This window comes from Rhipicephalus sanguineus, chromosome 7 (assembly GCF_013339695.2).
Source record: "Rhipicephalus sanguineus isolate Rsan-2018 chromosome 7, BIME_Rsan_1.4, whole genome shotgun sequence".
In the NCBI taxonomy this organism is placed as follows: domain Eukaryota; kingdom Metazoa; phylum Arthropoda; class Arachnida; order Ixodida; family Ixodidae; genus Rhipicephalus; species Rhipicephalus sanguineus.
Window position 1 is genome coordinate 75,741,978 of NC_051182.1, and position 19,172 is coordinate 75,761,149.

General features: G+C 49.3%; 1 protein-coding gene across 1 annotated transcript in view; it reads right to left on the bottom strand.

Moving 5' to 3' along the window:
- Window positions 1-5,348: 5,348 nt before the first annotated feature.
- LOC119398780 (angiotensin-converting enzyme-like) overlaps window positions 5,349-19,172 on the bottom strand; it is a 36,773-nt gene continuing 22,949 nt past the window's right edge. The window contains exon 6 of the mRNA XM_037665597.2: window positions 5,349-5,527. Coding sequence (XP_037521525.1) covers window positions 5,349-5,527 — 179 coding nt within the window. The remainder of the gene's footprint in view (window positions 5,528-19,172) is intronic.

Consider the following 19,172-nt stretch of genomic DNA (forward strand, 5'->3'; position numbering starts at 1 on the left):
TCGAAATTTCCTGCGCCCTCCACTACGGCGTCTCTCATAATCATATCCCGGTTTTGGAACGTTAAACCACGGATATCATTATAATTATTCTTCTCGCACTACGCGATATTCACATAGTGTTTTTTCCGAAGCAGTTTAAAACATTGCAGTGGCTCTGTAGTAAAACACCTGCTTGCCACGGAAAAAGGCCAGGGATCGATTCTAACTCGTACCGAAGAATTTTATTATTTATTTTGTTTCCATCTTTCTCGAGTTTTCGCTCAGAAACAACGACGCCGACGCCGACACCGGAATGTCTGCGTAAGAAGCTCTTTAACGATATCGCGTTAAAACATCCTGTTGCCTAGGGCTGCAGCTGCAGCTACCACTTTGGCTATGCCTACCTCTGGCTACGAAAATATCCAGGAAGCCAATGCAGTTCAAACCCGACTTGTGTCTATAGTACTTATGCAGCAACGAAGCGCCGTTCTCAACGTAATACTGTGGCATCCGCAATTACTTCCAGTGGCCCGCCGTTGTCGGAGGTGAAACTATGATAAAAGAAGTGTTGTTGTACTTGTTGAAGTGATAAATATGACCTGGGAGGCATTGAATCGTTTCGCGGAATACGTTCGTACAAGGGAAATGCACTCTGCACTGAATTTTGTTAACTGAACTGCGTTAGCATCGAGATGAATAGACATGCGGTGGGGAATTTAAAAACAAAGGTTAATTGAACGTAACAGTTTTATTGGTGGACGTTCGTTGAAATGGTAATTTAATGTGTATATATATACCGGGTTTCGCCATTAGGACTCCTCCACGTCCACTTACGAGTAGTCCGTTTTCTGTAGAAGGTATTCAAGATCCGTAAATTATTGCGTTCTGCGAACTCTACTAGTAACTCCCCTCTGGCATTTCTGGAGCCGATGCCATATTCCCCAACTGCATGATCTCCAGCCTGCTTCTTGCCTACTTTTGCATTAAAGTCGCCCATCAGTACAGTATACTGTGTCTTTACCTTACTCAGTGCTGATTCTACGTCTTCGTAGAAGCGTTCAACCAGTTGATCATCGTGGCTGGATGTTGGCGCGTAGGCCTGTATCACCTTCATCCTGTACCTCTTATTAAACTTAATCACGATACATAACACCCTCTCATTAATGCTATAGTATTCCTCTATATTGCCAGCTATATTTTTATGAATAAGGAACCCCACTCCTAGTTCTCTTCTGTCAGCTAAGCCACGATAGCATAGGACGTGTCCGTTCTTCAGCACTGTATAAGCCTCCTGTGGCCTCCTAACCTCACTGAGCCCTATTACATCCCATTTAACACCCTCTAATTCCTCGAATAGTACAGCTAGACTCGCCTCACTAGATAAAGTTCTAGCGTTATATGTAGCCAAGTTCAGATTCCAATGGCGGCCTGTCCGGACCCAGAGATTCTTAGCACCCTCTGCTGCGTCGCAGGTCTGACCGCCGCCTTGGTCAGTTGCTTCGCAGCCGCTGGGCACTGAGGGCCGAGGGTTAATTGGTGTATTCATGTGGGAGGTAGTGGCCAAGTACTACACCAGGGTGGCCAATCCTGCTCTGGTGAGGGAGTGCATTGCTGGCTGTGGTCGCCAGTGAGGCTGCACCCCAGGCCTTTTTACACAATTCCATCATCACGCGGATTTTTTTTCTTTTTTTTTTAAATCCGGTTGGGAATTGTCCGGCACCGGGATTCGAACCACGGACCTCTTGCATGCGAAGCTGATGTTCTACCCACTACGCCATCGCTGCAACTACGCCATCGCTGCAATGGCGAAACTAAAAATGAAATAGACTTCATAATGTGCGACCACCCGGGCATTATACAGGATGTGGAAGTAGTTAACAAGATCCGATGCAGTGACCATAGAATGGTAAGATCTAGAATTCAACTAGACGTGAGGAAGGAACGGCAGAAACTGATACGCAAGAAGCCGATTAATGAACTAGCTCTGCGACGGAAAGTACAGGAATTCAGAGTTTCACTTCAGAATAGGTACGCGGCTTTAACCGAGGAAACCGACCTTAGCGTTGACGCAATGAATGATAATCTGACTAGTATCATTAAGGAGTGTGCAGTGGAAGTCGGGGGTACAGTCGTTAGACAGGACACTGGTAAGCTATCCCAAGAGACGAAAAACCTCATTAAAGGGCCCCTCACCAGGTGACCTAGCGAATTTTAGTTAGACATTGCAAGTTGTTGCGAGCCCAATAAAGAGCATTATGCCACAAGAATTTTTCTAATCGGTCGGTTAGAAGCTGAGAAAAACAATAATTTGTAGCGGCGCGAAACCATGATGCGAGGAGGCGAGCTGCAAACCCTTGCCGCTCGCCCCGCGTAGCCTTCGCAAGCCAAATCCCTTCCCTGCCCTCTTCGCCACGCGAGCGGAAGGATCACATAACGCATACGCATGATCACGTCATGCGCACAAAGTGTCACGAGCGCACGACGCGCCCGAACAAGCCCGAGCCCCCGAGACGCGAGCGGTGTTGTGGCGGCGTTCTTTGCGCTTCATCTCTGCAAGTTATGCCGAATGCGCCCTCGCCGATCACTTGGCTTTCAACCTATTACTGAGCGCGAAAGCTGCAACATTTGTACGGACGCAAGACTAGCGGTGTGCCGCATGAACATCCAGTTAGACGCGGGAGGATAAATGAGCCTAATGAGCGCTGGAACGCGGTAGAAAATTAGTTTCGTTGTAAAGGGTGGCGTCTGCACGATGCGCAAAGCGCGAGAACACGAACGCGTGCGAAACGGAGGTAGATTAGTCTCGAATCTCGCTGCGATTCGCAGTAAAAATGTAAAAAGAAAATGCACACATTCCGTTTGTGTGTTTTATTATTGCTCTCAAGTTTTATTCATCCATTCAAGCAACAAATTACAAAAACTACGCTTCGTGTCAAATAATTATCGCAGTGTCACGTGCTACTGTTGGCGACGTCAGAGCACAGTCGTCTACGTAGAGGAGCGACGTCACAGCACTACTATCTACGCAGGGCCATTCTCTCATGTACGTCATCCCCTCATTCTCTGGGCGCGTGGACGCGAGAAGAAGGGCAAGCAGCGTTCAGCTTGAAATTTGACCCATTTACGCGGCGCGTAGCGTAGCAAATTTTGGCAGAGGCAATCGTGAACGCCTAGTCCATGCCTTGCGCTCGTCGGCTCAAAATTGTCAAACCTGGTGAGGGGCCCTTTAAGAAACGTCAAGCCATGAAAGCCTCAAATGCAACAGACAAAATAGAGCTGGCGGAGCTTTCGAAGTTGATCAATAGGCGTAAAGTAGCCCACATAAGAAAGTATAATATGGAGAGAATTGAGCATGCTCTAAAGAACGGAAGAAGCCTCAAAGCTACGCAGACAAAACTGTGCATAGGCAAAAATCAGATGTATGCATTAAGGGACAAGGATGGCAAGGTCACAACCAATATGGATAGAATAGTTGAGGTAGCGGAAGAGTTCTACAGAGATCTGTACAGCAGCCGAGACAGTCAGGATGATAACGTAAGAAGCAGTAATATCCCAGAGGAATCTGACATCCCACCAGTATTAACAGGAGAAGTAAAGAAAGCCCTAAAGGGAATGCAAAGAGGCAAAGCCGCTGGTGAGGATCAGGTAACATCAGACCTGTTGAAAGACGGTGGAGAGATTATGTTAGAGAAACTGGCCACCCTGTATACGAAGTGTCTCTCGACAGGGAGGATACCAGAATCTTGGAAGAATGCCAACATCATCTTGATCCATAAGAAAGGGGACGTCAAGGACCTGAAAAATTACAGGCCCATCAGCTTACTGTCCGTTGTCTACAAGCTATTCACAAAAGTAATTGCTAACAGAATTAATACGACATTAGAGTTTAATCAACCAAGGGATCAGGCAGGATTTCGTACAGGCTTCTCAACAATAGACCATATTCATACTATCAATCAGGTGATAGAGAAATGCGCGGAATACAACCAACCCCTATACATAGCCTTCATAGATTACGAGAAGGCATTTGATTCGGTGGAGACATCAGCAGTCATGCAAGCACTGCGGAATCAGGGCATCGACGAAGCCTATATAAACATAATGGAAGAAATCTACAGCGCATCCACAGCCACTATAGTCCTTCATAAAGAAAGCGACAGAATCCCAATAAAGAAGGGCGTACGACAGGGAGACACGATCTCTCCAATGCTATTCACCGCGTGTTTACAGGAGGTTTTCAGGGCCCTAGATTGGGAAGAATTAGGGATAAGAGTTAATGGAGAGTATCTCAGTAACCTGCGATTCGCTGATGACATTGCATTGATGAGTAACGCGGGAGACGAATTACAGCTCATGATTACTGAACTGGATACGGAAAGTAGAAGAATAGGTCTGAAAATTAATATGCATAAAACTAAAGTAATGTGGAACAATCTTGGCAGAGAACAGCGCTTCGCGATAGGTGGCGAGACGCTGGAAGTTGTAAAGGAGTACGTCTACTTAGGACAGGTAGTAACCGCGGAGCCGAACCATGAGAGTGAAATAACTAGAAGAATAAGGATGGGTTGGGGCTCATTCGGCAAGCATTATCAAATCATGAATGGTAATCTACCACTATCCCTCAAGAGGAAGGTATATAACAGCTGCATCTTACCGGTACTTACCTACGGAGCAGAAACCTGGAGACTTACAAAGAGGGTTCAACTTAAATTGAGGACGACGCAGCGAGCGATGGAAAGGAAAATGATAGGTGTAACCTTAAGAGACAGGAAGAGAGCAGAGTGGGTCAGGGAACAAACGGGGGTTAAGGATATCATAGTTGAAATTAAGAAGAAGAAATGGATGTGGGCCGGCCACGTAGCACGTCGGCAGGATAACCGGTGGTCATTAAGGGTAACTGACTGGATTCCAAGAGAGGGCAAACGCGTGAGGGGAAGACAGAAAATTAGGTGGGTAGATGAGATTAAGAAGTTTGCAGGTATAACGTGGCAACAGAAAGCACAGGACCGGGTTGATTGGCGGAACATGGGAGAGGCCTTTGCCCTGCAGTGGGCGTAGACAGGCTGATGATGATACCGGGTTGCATACCAGTTTTTACAGTCACAATGTAAGAATGGATAAAAAGTGCTTCGTTTCAGTTCTTGAAATGCTTCAATTCGCATCGTCTCCGACTTGAATGACATGTCGGTCTTTGTGGGGTGCGTTAGCGGCTCGACGATTCGTGAAAATTCCTAGAGGAAGCGTGTGTAGTAGGCGCAATAGCCGAGAAATCGGCATACGGCGTTCTTATCGGTGGTTGGCGAGAAGTCAGTAATGACAGCTCTTTTCCGCGGGTCTGGACGAACACTATCCTTGCTGATGACGTGACCCTAAAAGAAGGGCTCCTCGTACGCGAAGTGGCTATTTTCAGGCTTCAAGATGAGTCCGGAGGTCTTGATTGCTTGCAGTACAGCTTCACGGGGCCGAATCTTTTCGTCGAAGTTTGAGGCAAACACAACGACGTCGTCGTAGTGCAACAGGCACGTCTGCCAATTTAAGCCGGCCGGTACTGTATCCACAACGCGGTGAAAACTCGCAGGTGCCACGCAAAGACCAAAGGGTCTTTGCGCTGCACCTTGAATTCATTTTGAATTCGAGGAGGCCGTCTACTGTTATAAAATCAGTATTTTTCTCGATCTCTCTCATCGACTTCAATTTGCCAGTAGCCCGTCTTGAGGTCCATTGACGAAAAGTACTTCGCGTTGTGGAGTCGACCTAGGGCGTCGTGTATTCGTGGGAGAGGGTACACGCCCTTCTTCGTGGACTATCGACGATAGTCGACGCAGAAACTTAGGGTTCCATCCTTCTTCCTCATTAACACCACAGGTGAGGCCTACGTATTGGACGTCTCGATGACCTGTTTCTTAACGGCCTCGTGTTCCTGCGTCTAAACTCCGTACGGGCTCTGACGGATTGGTCCGGCACTTTCTTCTGTTATGATGCGATGTTTCTCCACTGGTGTCTGTCGAATTCTTGACGACGACGAGAAGCAGTTCTTGAAATTCAGGAGCAGGGCTTTAAGCTGGTCTTGCGTGTGCTTCGGGAGGCTCGGGTTGACGTGGAAGTCTGTTTGGGGACCTCGATCCGTCGAAATAGGTTCAGTAGCATCTACAAGGGTCAAACCAAACATGACGGTTCAGAAGCCGGTGCTGATCGCCCTCGATGACGCCTTCAAAGTCAGCGGGCTCTTCAGTGCCGACGGAAAGGATGACGCTGGAGAAAGGCGGAATGGTGACGAGTCTTCTATCACATTCGATGCATATTTGCTTGGCGTCGTGTCTGGCCACAGGGCTTTTTATGAGGTTAGTTTTATTGACTCAGACATCAGATCGATGACGGCGCCATGAGGACTTAGGAAGTCCATCTCAAGTATTACAACCCCGAAGAAATCTTGTACGATTACAAAGCATGGAGCATAAGTCCGGTTATTGATGGCGACTCTTATGGTGAAGACTCCAGCTGGCGTTATTAGGTGGGTCGAGTGGTCCGGATTTCGGGGCCCTGCCAACAAGTCCTCAATTTCTTCAACATTGTGGCGAACGGTCCACTGACGACGCTATAATCAGCTCCTCTGTGGATGAGAGTGGCGACGTTGTGGCTGTCGATTAGTACGCCGAGCTCGGAAGTTCGTCCCCTTGCGTTCCGGTTTCGCCGCGGCGTCGAACCACGGCAACGTCGCTTTGCTCCGCTACTTCCACGTTGCGTCGTCAGGTCTTCTTTGGGCCACCAAGTTTGGACGTAGGGGCTCCGTTCGTGTTGTGGCGTGTTCTTTAGATCTCGTCGCGGGGTCATCGCAGGCAGTGGAGGATCTTTGATATTTCGTCGTACAGCAACCGCACCTCCACCGGTGCGGTTGCTGTAGCGCACCGATTTAGCTAAAAATAAAGGTGAGCTCTTTCACAAACCCCCAAATCGTCGACCGGGCCACTTGCATAAGACTACCAACGCCTTACGGCATTCCGGAGAAAGGGAGAGAGAAAACTTTTATTAGAAGTATTGAGAACTCTCGGGTGGGGCTCTCAGTCCAGAGCTCCAAAAGACGCTGCCGCGTCTCGTGCCCGACGGACCAACGCCCGCTGGCCACTCGGGCTTCCGTCACGCAGGATGGCCAAGTCTTGCAGGGTTGGAATAGGAGAGGAGATGGGAGAGCGCCTGGCTGGTGGACGTTGACATTCCAGCGTTACGTGAAATAACGTCGGTACCGCACCGCAGCCACGGCATTAGAGAGCAAGCGCCACCGAAAGCCCTGTGACAGCTTAAAACCGCAAAAGCCAACACTTTCTTTTGCTTTTCAATGGCAATGTATATGAGCGCGCAACAAGACTTCTGTCGTGGAAAGAGAGCTGGAATAAAAATAAACATAACTACTGAAGTTGTTTATTTTCACTCTCATGCACTGACACACCGTAAATTAAGATCATTCAAGGTTTAGACGCGTGAACATCGAGTACTGAAGTAGAAGGCTGAGCAAGCTGACAACTCAAGCGCATAAAAACATGCGAACTCGAAGGGAAACCCGGGGTTAATGGGCACTTTCCACAAAAATCATTGCGCATCACAGACGCGCACGCTGCGCGAAACCTGTGCATCTGATACGAAGCCGCATGCTAGCATCCCGCTGCCGCTCGATTACCCAGGGCCCCGGCGCTTGATCACTTGCATGCGAAACATTCGTAAGACAGCTTGAATCAGCACAAAAGACACGACACAGCTGCGTAGCTACGATTATGTTAGTAGTAGGTCGTATTCAGAGAAGCTTAACAGTGCCGCAATTATTGTGCTTGTCGCAAGAGGCGTGCAGATGGCAAGCACGTTGCTTCTCTGTCGCTGTTTGACGATTCAGTGCTTGTAGAACTCACTGCGTGAGCGTCACAACTAATGCACTGAATTATAGCGACTGAAAGGAGCTCCTTCGGCAAAACGATGTGTTGTAACATATGCGGACAGATGGGAAACCGCTCAGCGTAGCCAGCAGACAAGCTTTTGAATTCGATCGCATCCCATAGCACTCGGACGCGAGCATTGCACCGAACAGTCTCAACCCTATAATTCTTCAGTCGACTTACAAATTAAGTTAACTTCAATACACCTCGATCAATATAATATTAAACCAAATTACGTTTCAGCGTGACTCGATCGTCATGATAACGTAAACAGCTTACAAAACTGTAGCATTTAAAACGTCATTCATCCGAAGACTAGTATTTTTTCACGAATTTTCCCGCTCTAAATCCGCACTCCTTCTTATCAGCAAAAATCAGCCGCTAACTTACCCACCGGAATCACTTAACAAGGAACCGCTATCCCCCCCTCCCCTGTGTACCTTGGCCTTTACTTGCAGGATGCTGGAGGAAGGGCCACGCCCTGAAAACACTCAAGGCTTCACGCAATCCGTTTTGCAGCTTCTACGCCGCGCATCCTCCATGCACAAGGGTTTAGACGAAGGGCAAAACGTCAAAGTTGTACACCCTTTCACGCTTTGCCGCATAATTTAAGCCACCCAATAGCTCTTCTGCATAGAGAGCAGGATTCACGGTCGCGCCTCAGAACTGCTCAAGACTCGGACGAAGAGCTGTTAACCTACCTGAGACCTCAGGGAGTCTACCACGCAAGAGTCATGCGACGGGTCCAAACCTCGCCCTCCGAGTGGGAATCAAGGCGCACTGGCTCTGTGGTTCTCACATTCGCTCCCAATTCGGAAAGCCCAGAGAAGATCAACCTTGGCTTCACCAGACACGAGCTTGTAGACTACGTGGAGACGCCGCCACGCTGTTTTAAGTGTCAGCGTTTTGGTCATGTTGCTAAGCATTGTCGTGGGGAACAGAGGTGTAAGCGCTGTAGGGGGCCTCATGACTTTAAGACGTGTAGCAGTAAAGAAAAACTTGTGTGTGCAAACTGTGGCGGCGACCACCCAGCTAGCTACGGCCGTTGTCCAGCACGAACAGCTGCGCAGCGAAGGAATAAGACGTTTGTCCTCGGCCCGAAGTCCGTGAACGAACCATCGAACACAAGGAAGACGTCCGGCGCGCCACAACATGGTGGTTTGGAAAATGAGTATGCCGGGAATTTTCCGCGCCTGAAACCGACAAGAGCTGGGACTGAGTCAACGCAAGTGCTCAACGCTGCTGAAGAACGTATCACAAAAGAGTCCACCAAGCGCACCTATGCTGATGCATTGAGCCCACCTCAAGTGCCAACTGGAAGCAATCAGCAAGAAACCGTCGAGCACGTTATTCGCGCTTTGTTCACCGCACTACGCACACATGTCGCTAAGATGCCTGCGAGTTCAACGAAGGACATGTTGGAAGCAGTACTGGCTCTAGAGTCAGTGGTACTATGCTCTGCTTCCACATACACGAAGTAGAATAATGGCAGTATCTCGCCCACCTGGTCCCTTCCGTCCTTCAAAAGTGCCCTTAATAATGCAATGGAACTGTGCCGGTCTTCTGCAACGTCTGTGCGAACTCAACCTTTTCCTGCGAGACATCCCTATACCAATTCTAGCCCTCTCAGAAGCGGGTCTCCCAAATGGAAGGACGCTCCCAGGGTACATCCGACACGGCAATCTGAGCATACCGTAATTTGCAAATGGAAGCGCCATGATATACATAAGGCGGGAAATACCTCACGTCACCTTACCAGTGCAAGATCTCTGTTCTAACTCATTGGAAGTCGCTGCTGTGCAAGTGTGCCTGGGGAACAGAAAACTGAGCGTGATATCGGTATACATAAGCCCACGAAAGAAGGTCTCCATGGAGGCTTTCCTAAAAGACCATTGCGCTCGATGCCCCGCTCCTCGAATAATCTGTGGTGATTTTAACGCGCATCATACGCTCTGGGGAGATAAAAGTGTAGATTTGCGAGGCAAAGAACTTCTAGCAACTGCGGATGCTGCTGACTTATGTGTGGCGAACGATGGGAAACCTACATTTTTCAGGCCACCAGATTCATGGAGTGCAATAGACCTTGTACTTCACTCCACGGACCTTCTCGTATCATCGACCACGGCTCCAGACAGGATGGGTAGCGACCATTTCCTCATCTTCACCAATATTCTGGGATTTCGGACTGCTGGTGGACAATTCTGCAATGTGACTCGTTGGGACACTTACAGAGAAGCGTTGGACGAATCCACTGGTGAGCTGTTTGCAGATATGTTGCAAAGCAAGCGAGCGGCAACTTCGTTGCTGAAACTGCCCAATCATTTCCCTGCTCCTGACTTGAAGTTAAAGAACCTCTGCGCAGCACGTAGACGAGCGGAGCGGAAACTCATGAGAAAAAAAGGAAATCCGTCCGCGAAAACTGAATATAACAGGATAAACGCTGCGATCCGTCGCCACACAAAAAAATTAGGACGAATTAAATGGGGCGCTTTCTGTGAGAGTTTATCGACGTTTACACCATTGACGAGGATATGGGCAGTAATAAATAGTGTTTCTGGGAAGATCCGCTCACACAGGCCATTCGAAGCACTCGCTTTGAAACAAGGAAAAGATTTGCAAACCCTTGCAGAGGATTTCGCAGACGCATACACATCTGGCAGATCAGCAGGAGCGGCGATTCCTCTGTCACCTCATGATTCCACACGATGGATACGCCATTCACCTTTCGAGAACTGGATATGGCACTTAGCAAATTAAGAAGACGCTGTGCAGTGGGTCCCGATTTGATCAGCAACCAGATGCTGACAAATCTGCCACATGAGCGAAAAAGGGTCCTTTTGGGCATATTTAATCATGTCTGGAGCACGGGAGAGATCCCAATTGGTTGGAAGACAGCATGGGTGGTGCCAGTCCTTAAGTCCGGAAAGGATCCTGCGAGCCTCGCATCATATCGACCGGTATCACTGACATCATGCGTATCTAAGTTGATGGAAAGATTAATATGTACAAGATTAACTTGGTACCTTGAGCAAGGAAGACGATGGCCATCGTGTATGATGGGATTTCGCCCACGAATGAGTGCCCAGGACAGCGTTTTGGACCTACTAAGCCACATCGAGCACTACCATGTCAGCGGCCTCTCGACACTCGCGGTCTTCATGGACGTTGCCAAGGCTTATGATTGTGTGCTTCCAGCAGGCGTCGTCAACGGGCTCCAAGCCATGGGTGTGTCGGCAAATGCTCTTCGGTTCGTACATGAATTTCTCAGAGACCGCTGCGTTCAGGTTAAGCTTGGAAATGTAACGAGCGAAGAGCGACGCGTTTCCCTCGGCGTCCCACAAGGAAGTGTCCTATCTCCCTTGCTTTTTAACGCGGCCATGGCCAGCCTTCCCGACACTCTGAACTTGGCTCTGAAAGCAGTTAAAATATCCATCTACGCCGACGACATCTGCATCTGGATCTCAGAGTACCAGCACAAACGTTTGGCCCGGATAGCACAGGGCGCCATTTCAATCACTGAACGCCACTTGTCGACACTTGGCTTGTCTTTATCAGCGGAAAAATCGGCCTTCATGCTCTTCCCGGGAGTGAGACGGAAGTCAACACGTCTGTCGCTGAATATTCGAGGCCACCCAATTCGTTGCGCAACAAGTGTCCGTTTCCTGGGCGTTACCATCGACAACAAGCTACTATGGCGACGTGCGGTTGATGGTATAGTCACTGCATCCGGGCAAAGGATCAACGCTCTTCGTCGCATGGCATGGGTACGTTGGGGCAACAATCCTATGTCCATGCTTAAATTGAATGCTGCGCTCATACCAAGCCGCACTCTTTATCAGCTGCCGCTGATATCACCATCACCGAGCCAGTTCGAACGCTTAGAGGCGGTGCACAGAAAGGGTCTCCGCTTGGCGATGGGAGTTCCTCAGGCGGCTTCAAACGAGAAGGTCACCAATGAAGCCGAGTCTCTTCCGCTCCGCCTTTTGGCGTCTCAGGCCTTATTGACGCAGCTGTCAAGACTGGGAGAATCCTTCGCAGGCACGGCGCTTCTCCGGCGGCTAAGAGCAAGAACTGGCTCACATTTTCACGCGGCGCTGAACACATTTCGATATTTAGGCTTGAAATTGCCGAAATGGCGCCCTATGGACCCGCCATGGTCTTTGTGGATGTTGCCTGTAACTTCAGCGTACCCAACCTACCAGCGAAACGCACCATTCCAGCCGCGGAAGCAAAGTTTCTTGTGCTGGACCACTTGAGTACCATGTACCAGGGCCACCTACAAGTGTACACCGACGGATCCGTGTGCACACAAACGGGTAGCTGCGCAGCGGCTTTCTGCATACCCTGCCTTGGCGTGTCATGGTCGGGCCACCTGGATCGTGTGGTTTCGTCCACAACGGTAGAAAGCGCTGCAATCACCGCGGCTTTGCGAAAATTGCGATCCTTTTCTGCACGAGATGTTGTAGTGCTGACGGACTCCAAGTCGGCGTTACAAAGACTGCATCGTGGCCTACCTCAAGAAAGGTTCACCAGGCAATCCCTGGCGCTAATTAAACACCTTATTGGTAAGAACTTCAATATAAAGTTTCAGTGGATCCCATCCCACGTTGGCATTGAAGGCAATGAAAAGGCTGATGCCCTTGCATGCGAAGCGCGGACATCTGTTCCAGAAGTAAGAACTCCTAAAAATTACCAGAACAACAAAGATGCGATACGCAATCATTTCAAAGCGATATACAAATTTCCACACCAAGCATGTGTAATCCACGGACTTTCTCGTGAACAAGCAACGCTGTTGTACCGAATAAGAACCGGCTCCGCATACACCCCGGCTTGGTCATTTAAGACTGGACACTTCCCCGTTTTGTGCCTTCTGCGGGGACATCGGGGACATTGATCATTTTATTTGGTTTTGCCCACAGTTTGATGTGGAAAAAGCAGCGATGGTCCGCACCTTGCAAAAATGTTGTCATAGGCACCGGACATTTGAAGACGTCATTTTTCCTGAAGGGCCAGCGGCAACGAGAACCGTGCAACGAATTTTGTTGGTCTACCTGCCAGCCGCTGGGCTGTTCAACACTTGGTGACATACCCCTACAATTGAGGAGATGCTCAGGCGGAACAATTGCCGGCCATGCAGGCCAGGCTAACCCCGCCTGCTGCAACATCACCACCACCACCACCACCACCACCACTATACGTTGGCAATGGTTTAGGCCAGCTGATGCGTTACACCTACTCGCCCAGCGGCCGCCGCACATAGAATGAGAGGGCGGACACTGAAATCATTCAGCAGGGGTGACGCCTCCCCTGGGTGCTTGTCTTAACATCGTGGTTTAGCGCTAAAAAAAGACAGACACATGTGAGAGACAGGACAGGCGCTTGTGCAGCTATCAGCGAATCTGTTCCGCAGACAAGGCTAGCTCGTCTACAGTGAGCTGTTCTATGCTGACAGCAGCAATCTTTGTCGCCAACCCTCCCAAAACGGGGCGACGGTTTTGGACAGGTGATGCGTTAGAGCCACCTGTCGCGGAGTCCGCTGAGCAAAGAATGAGTTTGTGCACACTGTCAACTTTTTGCAGCGGTGTTGATGTCTTCCCTCGGCGCTTGTCGTTCTTGCGCAGCTATCGACGAATCCCTTCCGCAGCCAACGCGTAGCTCTTTTGTGCGAAGAGCAGCATTCACTGTCGCCAAACCTCCTTATCTGGAGGCAATGATTTAGGCCGGGTGAGCAACCTACCACTGCGGCCGCTAAACATGCCATTAGTACCTTTTGAACTAGATTTTTTTCTTGCTAAACTTACTTATTAGTTCATGCACACCCTACACTGTTCGACATCAGAACGACACTCTGATTACCTTCTGGTAATACTCTCGCAAAAGCAAAGGCATGGTCTTAGTAGGTACCTGAATTTACCGTGTGTCAATATGCTATTGAAGAAGTTTATTTCAGTGAAGCATTGTGTTAAACATCTATAAAGAGTTGGCATGAGCGTATTTGGGTACCGCGAATTGCGCTGTGAGCACGTTCTCTAATTACGAGCACTTTTTGATACAATACCAATTTTATATTTGACGCGCGACTCAACTGATTCTTCACTCGATTCTTCACTTCACTTCAACTGATTCTTCACTTGATTGTTTCTCTAGCAAGGAAAACTTAATTCAGGTTGGCGTTAACTACATTTCTAATTTGAGAAGGATGCTCGCCAATTCTAGCAGTCTACGTCGATGGAGAGTGCATTGACATTTAAAAAGCGAACTAACGTGGGTACAGCCACTAACTGTAGGGCTCTCTCTTATGTTGACTTTTACTGCAACACGACGCACCACCAGCTCTGCTGTTCCATGGATGGCCGGTCTCCGTTATTGAACAGTCGGTGCTTTCAAGAGAATTGCGAAAGCATGGCCTATTTAGTAGAAGGAGTTCGATGCACAACACAAAAGCAGCATACCAAATGCTCATTTGTGCATTTGCACCGATCATACTGTTTGAGTACCTGTCTTAATTTTGTAAATAACGAAGGTTTCTAAAGCATTGATATATAGGTTGCGCATTAAAATATCGCTCACGCAGCCTATATTCACGGAATTTCCTACTTCTTTGAAAGAGTTCTCCTAAACGGGTTGCAGAATAATGTGGGCTTGTTCTTACCTCAGGCACGTGCCTGGTATCCCAAATGTGGTTTATATCTTTCGTGAGTAGTATGATGGCTTGGTAATGGCGCAGGACCACGGTAGTCCTACTGCTAAAGCCGGGCAAAGCACTCAAATTTGACAATATACGCCCCATCTCCTTAAACACATGTATAGGAAAAGCAGCTGAATATGCTATACTAAACCGCGTATCGCGTTAGAATGAGGATCACGAATTCCTTCCATTCAACATGCTAGGGTTCCGACCACACCTCTCAACAAAGGATGTCGGGTTCCTACAAACCAAAAAAAAAATCTTCGACTCAAAAACTAGAGATGTCCGCGGCATCCTCAACCTAAATCTCACCAAAGCATTTGACACCGTCTCCCACCACTTCATACTGGAACCAATTGCCGGCTTCGGCCTTTTGAAAAAAACGCCAGGCCTGCGCTGATACCGCAGCACAGTCACAGCGAAAGCTGGAAGAGCGGCGTTTCTAGTGCCCGTTGTAAGCTCTCTTGGGGCTACAATACAAGTACACCAGAACGGTACCCACTACGCCATAAATCACAATTTTTCTGAAGATGGGAAGCAGCTACTAAGCCATTATTCGTCATCCGGCGGAGAAGCGAGGCACCAGCTACAGGTCTGTAAGGCATTATGTGCACTTTGTTGACGCGACGACTGACGACGATGAAGAATTATGGCTCAGCCCTGTGTAATGGGTTGGAAGGTTTAAACGGCCCACCAGTTATGTAATTTGCATTCGGTTACGCCCGGTCGCTATTTCCCTCGCCCGTCATGCTGTATAACATACGTTGACGTGGGAGAGAGACGGAGGGGGGGGGGGGGAGAACTTTACTGAGACCCCGAGGAAATGGATCACGCGCTTATGGGCTTCCTTGGCAACCAATACAAGTGCACTTGCGAAGAACCCACCACGCTATAAATCATTGCAATTTTACTGAGACCCCGAGGAAATGGATCATACGCTTATGGGCTTCCTTGGCAACCAATACAAGTGCGCTTGCGAGGAACCCACTACGCTATAAATCATTGTAATTTTTGAGAAGTAGGGCACCAGGCACTGTGCCATCTTTCGTCATTCTACAGAAAGCCGTGGTACCTGCTAAACGCATGTAAGGCATTATGCGCACTTTGTTGATGCTGTGCCTGATGACAATGAAGAATTATGGCAGAGCTCTTTGTAATGGGTTAGAAGCATTCAACAACCTACTCGTTGCGCAATTCGCATTGTTTGACGCCTGGTTACAGAAATCGCGTTGTGCGACGCTTGGTGCTTATTTTACTCTTCTACCACGCCATATTGCATATGCTAATGTGGTTCCTTCCCGACTTGAAGGCTGTATAGCATCTTTTTGCGAAGCAGTTTCAAGCACCGGCATAGTTCGGAGGTTGAATACTGGGCTCCCACGCAGAGGGCCCAGGTTCGAACCTCGTTCCATCCTGGATTTTTTTTTTCTTGTTTCGTTTTTTTTCTTATTTCGAGCGATACTGGTTACGGACACCGGAGGAGGCGGACAACTACGGCAGCAAAAACGGCCGGTGAAATGATCTCATAACAGCTTTCGCTGTAATATTCCAGGCATAAGTCCGCTCTTTCCTGCAAGACAGAAAGGTCCAGCTACGAGTATCGCAACTCACATACGACACGTACACATTTGGTCCCAAGGGGATCCCAAAACGGGTAGTCATTTATTCATTTCTTTTCAAGAAAGTAATTCCGGGACTGTCCGACAAACTCCACGACAACGCTAACATAAACTGTGCTATGCCTACAGAACACCGGACTGCGAATGTCACCGATGAAATCAAAGTTGCTTATGTACCGTCCATCTCGCCAATGCATTCGTCATGTAGCCACCTTACACGAGCTTCCCATAGCACTACAAGCCAAAGAAGGACAACGAATGCCCCCCGTTGACTCTGTACTGATTCGTGGTGTCATAGTCGATGCGAGCGGGTGCCATGCACCACCAATACCACGCATCACAGCTAAACGAGAAAACATGTTCATGCTCATCCAACGAGCCTCGGCGAGGCCAACCTCTTGCGCATATACCGCGCGTTCCTAATGAGCCACGTCAAATACGTCGCCTCTGTCCACACCTGGGCAAAGATGGAAAAGAAACTATAAACTCATTCGCCATTGTATTAACGTATTTATTCGTATCTAAGCCGATGTTTCTTTTTCGAAAAAGCAATGTGCGAAAGTGGAGGGGGGCGGCTTGGCTTAGATTCGAGTACAATGATTTGGTTTTTGTTCAGGCCTTGCGAATTTTGCGGGTTGGCTTAGAATCGGGGCCGGCCTAGACTCGAGTAAGTAGGCTAAAAAAGTCATCGGCCAACCCCGAAACACGAGTACCTCTCGTCTCGAACAACTGGGCCTGTACAACGACATCAAAGAAGTGATCGAGGCCAAGACTACGGTCCAAGTGGTTGGACTCTGTATTGGCCTGGTGTGCGACCGATGGCGGCGCTGCGAACGGTGCCTGTATGACGTCAGAGAGGGGATTCGCGCGCTTTTGTCTGCTATGTAGGCCCAGCGCCGTGTTGAAACCACCGTTGTGGTAAATCTCAACAAAAAGCAGTTCAGTTGGTTATCTTGCATATTGTGGCTACTGACGTTGTTCGAACAACCGTGGGACTGCTTTTAACGTTCATTTACAACTACAGCTCTTTGTTTCTCAGAACTGCGGCCGCTTGTCGCCGCGGCGAGTGCTGCGCAATGGTGAAGTACTGCTCTGTGCCTCAGTGAACTTCGTGCGCTCGTGAAAAAGACGTTAGTTTTCACAACTACCCGAAGGACCCAGAGCTGAAAAAGAAGTGCATCGCAAGCTCAGAATGGGAAAGCGCTCCACGCCTTCATCGACCATGTGCAGCAAGCACTTCGCGGACAGTGACTTCTGCTACCCACCGTACGCGCGACTCTTAGGTAAGTTTGTGACCGTGTTTAAGCGCCCCGCCAATACTTAAGGCGTTTATTGCACGCAGGCTATAAGCACAGGCGACTTACACCAGGCGTGGTGCCGTCCCACAACCTGCCGCGAAGGCCACTAAAGAGCCGACGACGCGGCCTCCGAATCGTCTCGCAGTAAAGCGCGCATCGTGAGCTCAGCTGAGCGGCGCAGGATGTCCGAGACTACGGTTGCATTTGGATGGCGTACATACGTATTTTACTTATGAAGGCAAGCGCGCGCCTAGCGGACTGCTTATCATAATGTCATAAGCGAAACCTGTTGCCGCTGTTTAGTGCACATTCTCTAAATGTTTTCACCTGAGGCAGTGCAGACGCTTTTTTAAAAGCGGAGCTCTTTAAGCTTTTCGTTAGGCTGCGTGGCGTGAAACTGGACCCAGCTTGCCTTTGCCACGTTAATCTCTGTGGCCCTGTGCGTGGTATAATCAGCGATTAACTATTTGTTATATTCTAATACCCATGCGACGGCCCTGTGTGTTATTAATAGGAACTACGTCGTAATATCGTTCTCAGTGAGCCAACATTACGGGACAAACTGCGATCATGGGCATCGGCAGGGGGGTGTGCAACAAGGCGGCACTTGCGCAGTTGTTTGCAGGACGAAAGCAGCGGCGGTGATGCGATTTCCGTTGACGGCCTCGACCGCGCATTCAACAACGTGGCCTACGTCGTACACTGCCTCACCCTCGATGAGACACCGCTACCTTTCACAAGCTTTATCTACATACTTGTAGATGCTGGAGGAGGGCACGCTTACTGAAATATCGAAAGCACCACCCAAACTAATAAGTATCGTACGGCGGAAACAAGATAACGAGCGAGAACACTCAAGTTTCACTTTTTAACCACCAAAGCGGCCGGTGGCGTCGGCGCACTCGTCGACCATCCGGGGAATTTCATGGCCCTGTCGATTGGGCCGCAACAAAAAAACAAGTTCAAGATTACACTCGAAAACATTCGTTGCAGGCGTTAGTTGACCGTCGCGAGGCTGTCCGTTCGAAGAAGTTCCCGCCTGAAGCAGACGATCCGCATACAGGAGCAGCGGCTGCTGCAGCGCGGTTGAAAGCGGAGCCCCCGCTCTGACGTCTCACGCGAGAGGGCGCCACTCCAAGATATCGAGGCCAATCCTCCAAAGCAGGCCGTCGACATCCACACGAGGCCGGTATGTGCCCACACCCCAACCTTGATTGCGCAGTAACCCTGCCATGATATCCCCGACATACCTACATGGTAATCCCAATCCCACGTAACATACACCCATAACACAACAAAGGCAGATGCCTAACCTGCGCAAGCACGATTCTCAACCGCGCAGCCACGACACTCGAGTCTACCGTATTCGTCGACGCGGTGTAATACGGTGACTGCTCCTACTTTGCACTCGCGTGTAGTGGATAGCGACGGTGCCTTACGCTCAGCCGTCTCGGTTGGGCTGGCAACGAGCGCCATAGCCAAGCAGGTCACCATAGCTTTAGCAATGATCGAACCCTCGCACACCAGTTGCTTCACAGGCTCCAGCGCCGCCATTCGGGCGTGCGAAACCCGCAATATCCCGCCTGAAGCAGACCACAATTGCAAGGCCGTGTGCAAGCACGCGGGCTTGTACTAGCTCTCTGGGTTCTATGCCCATCTGCGC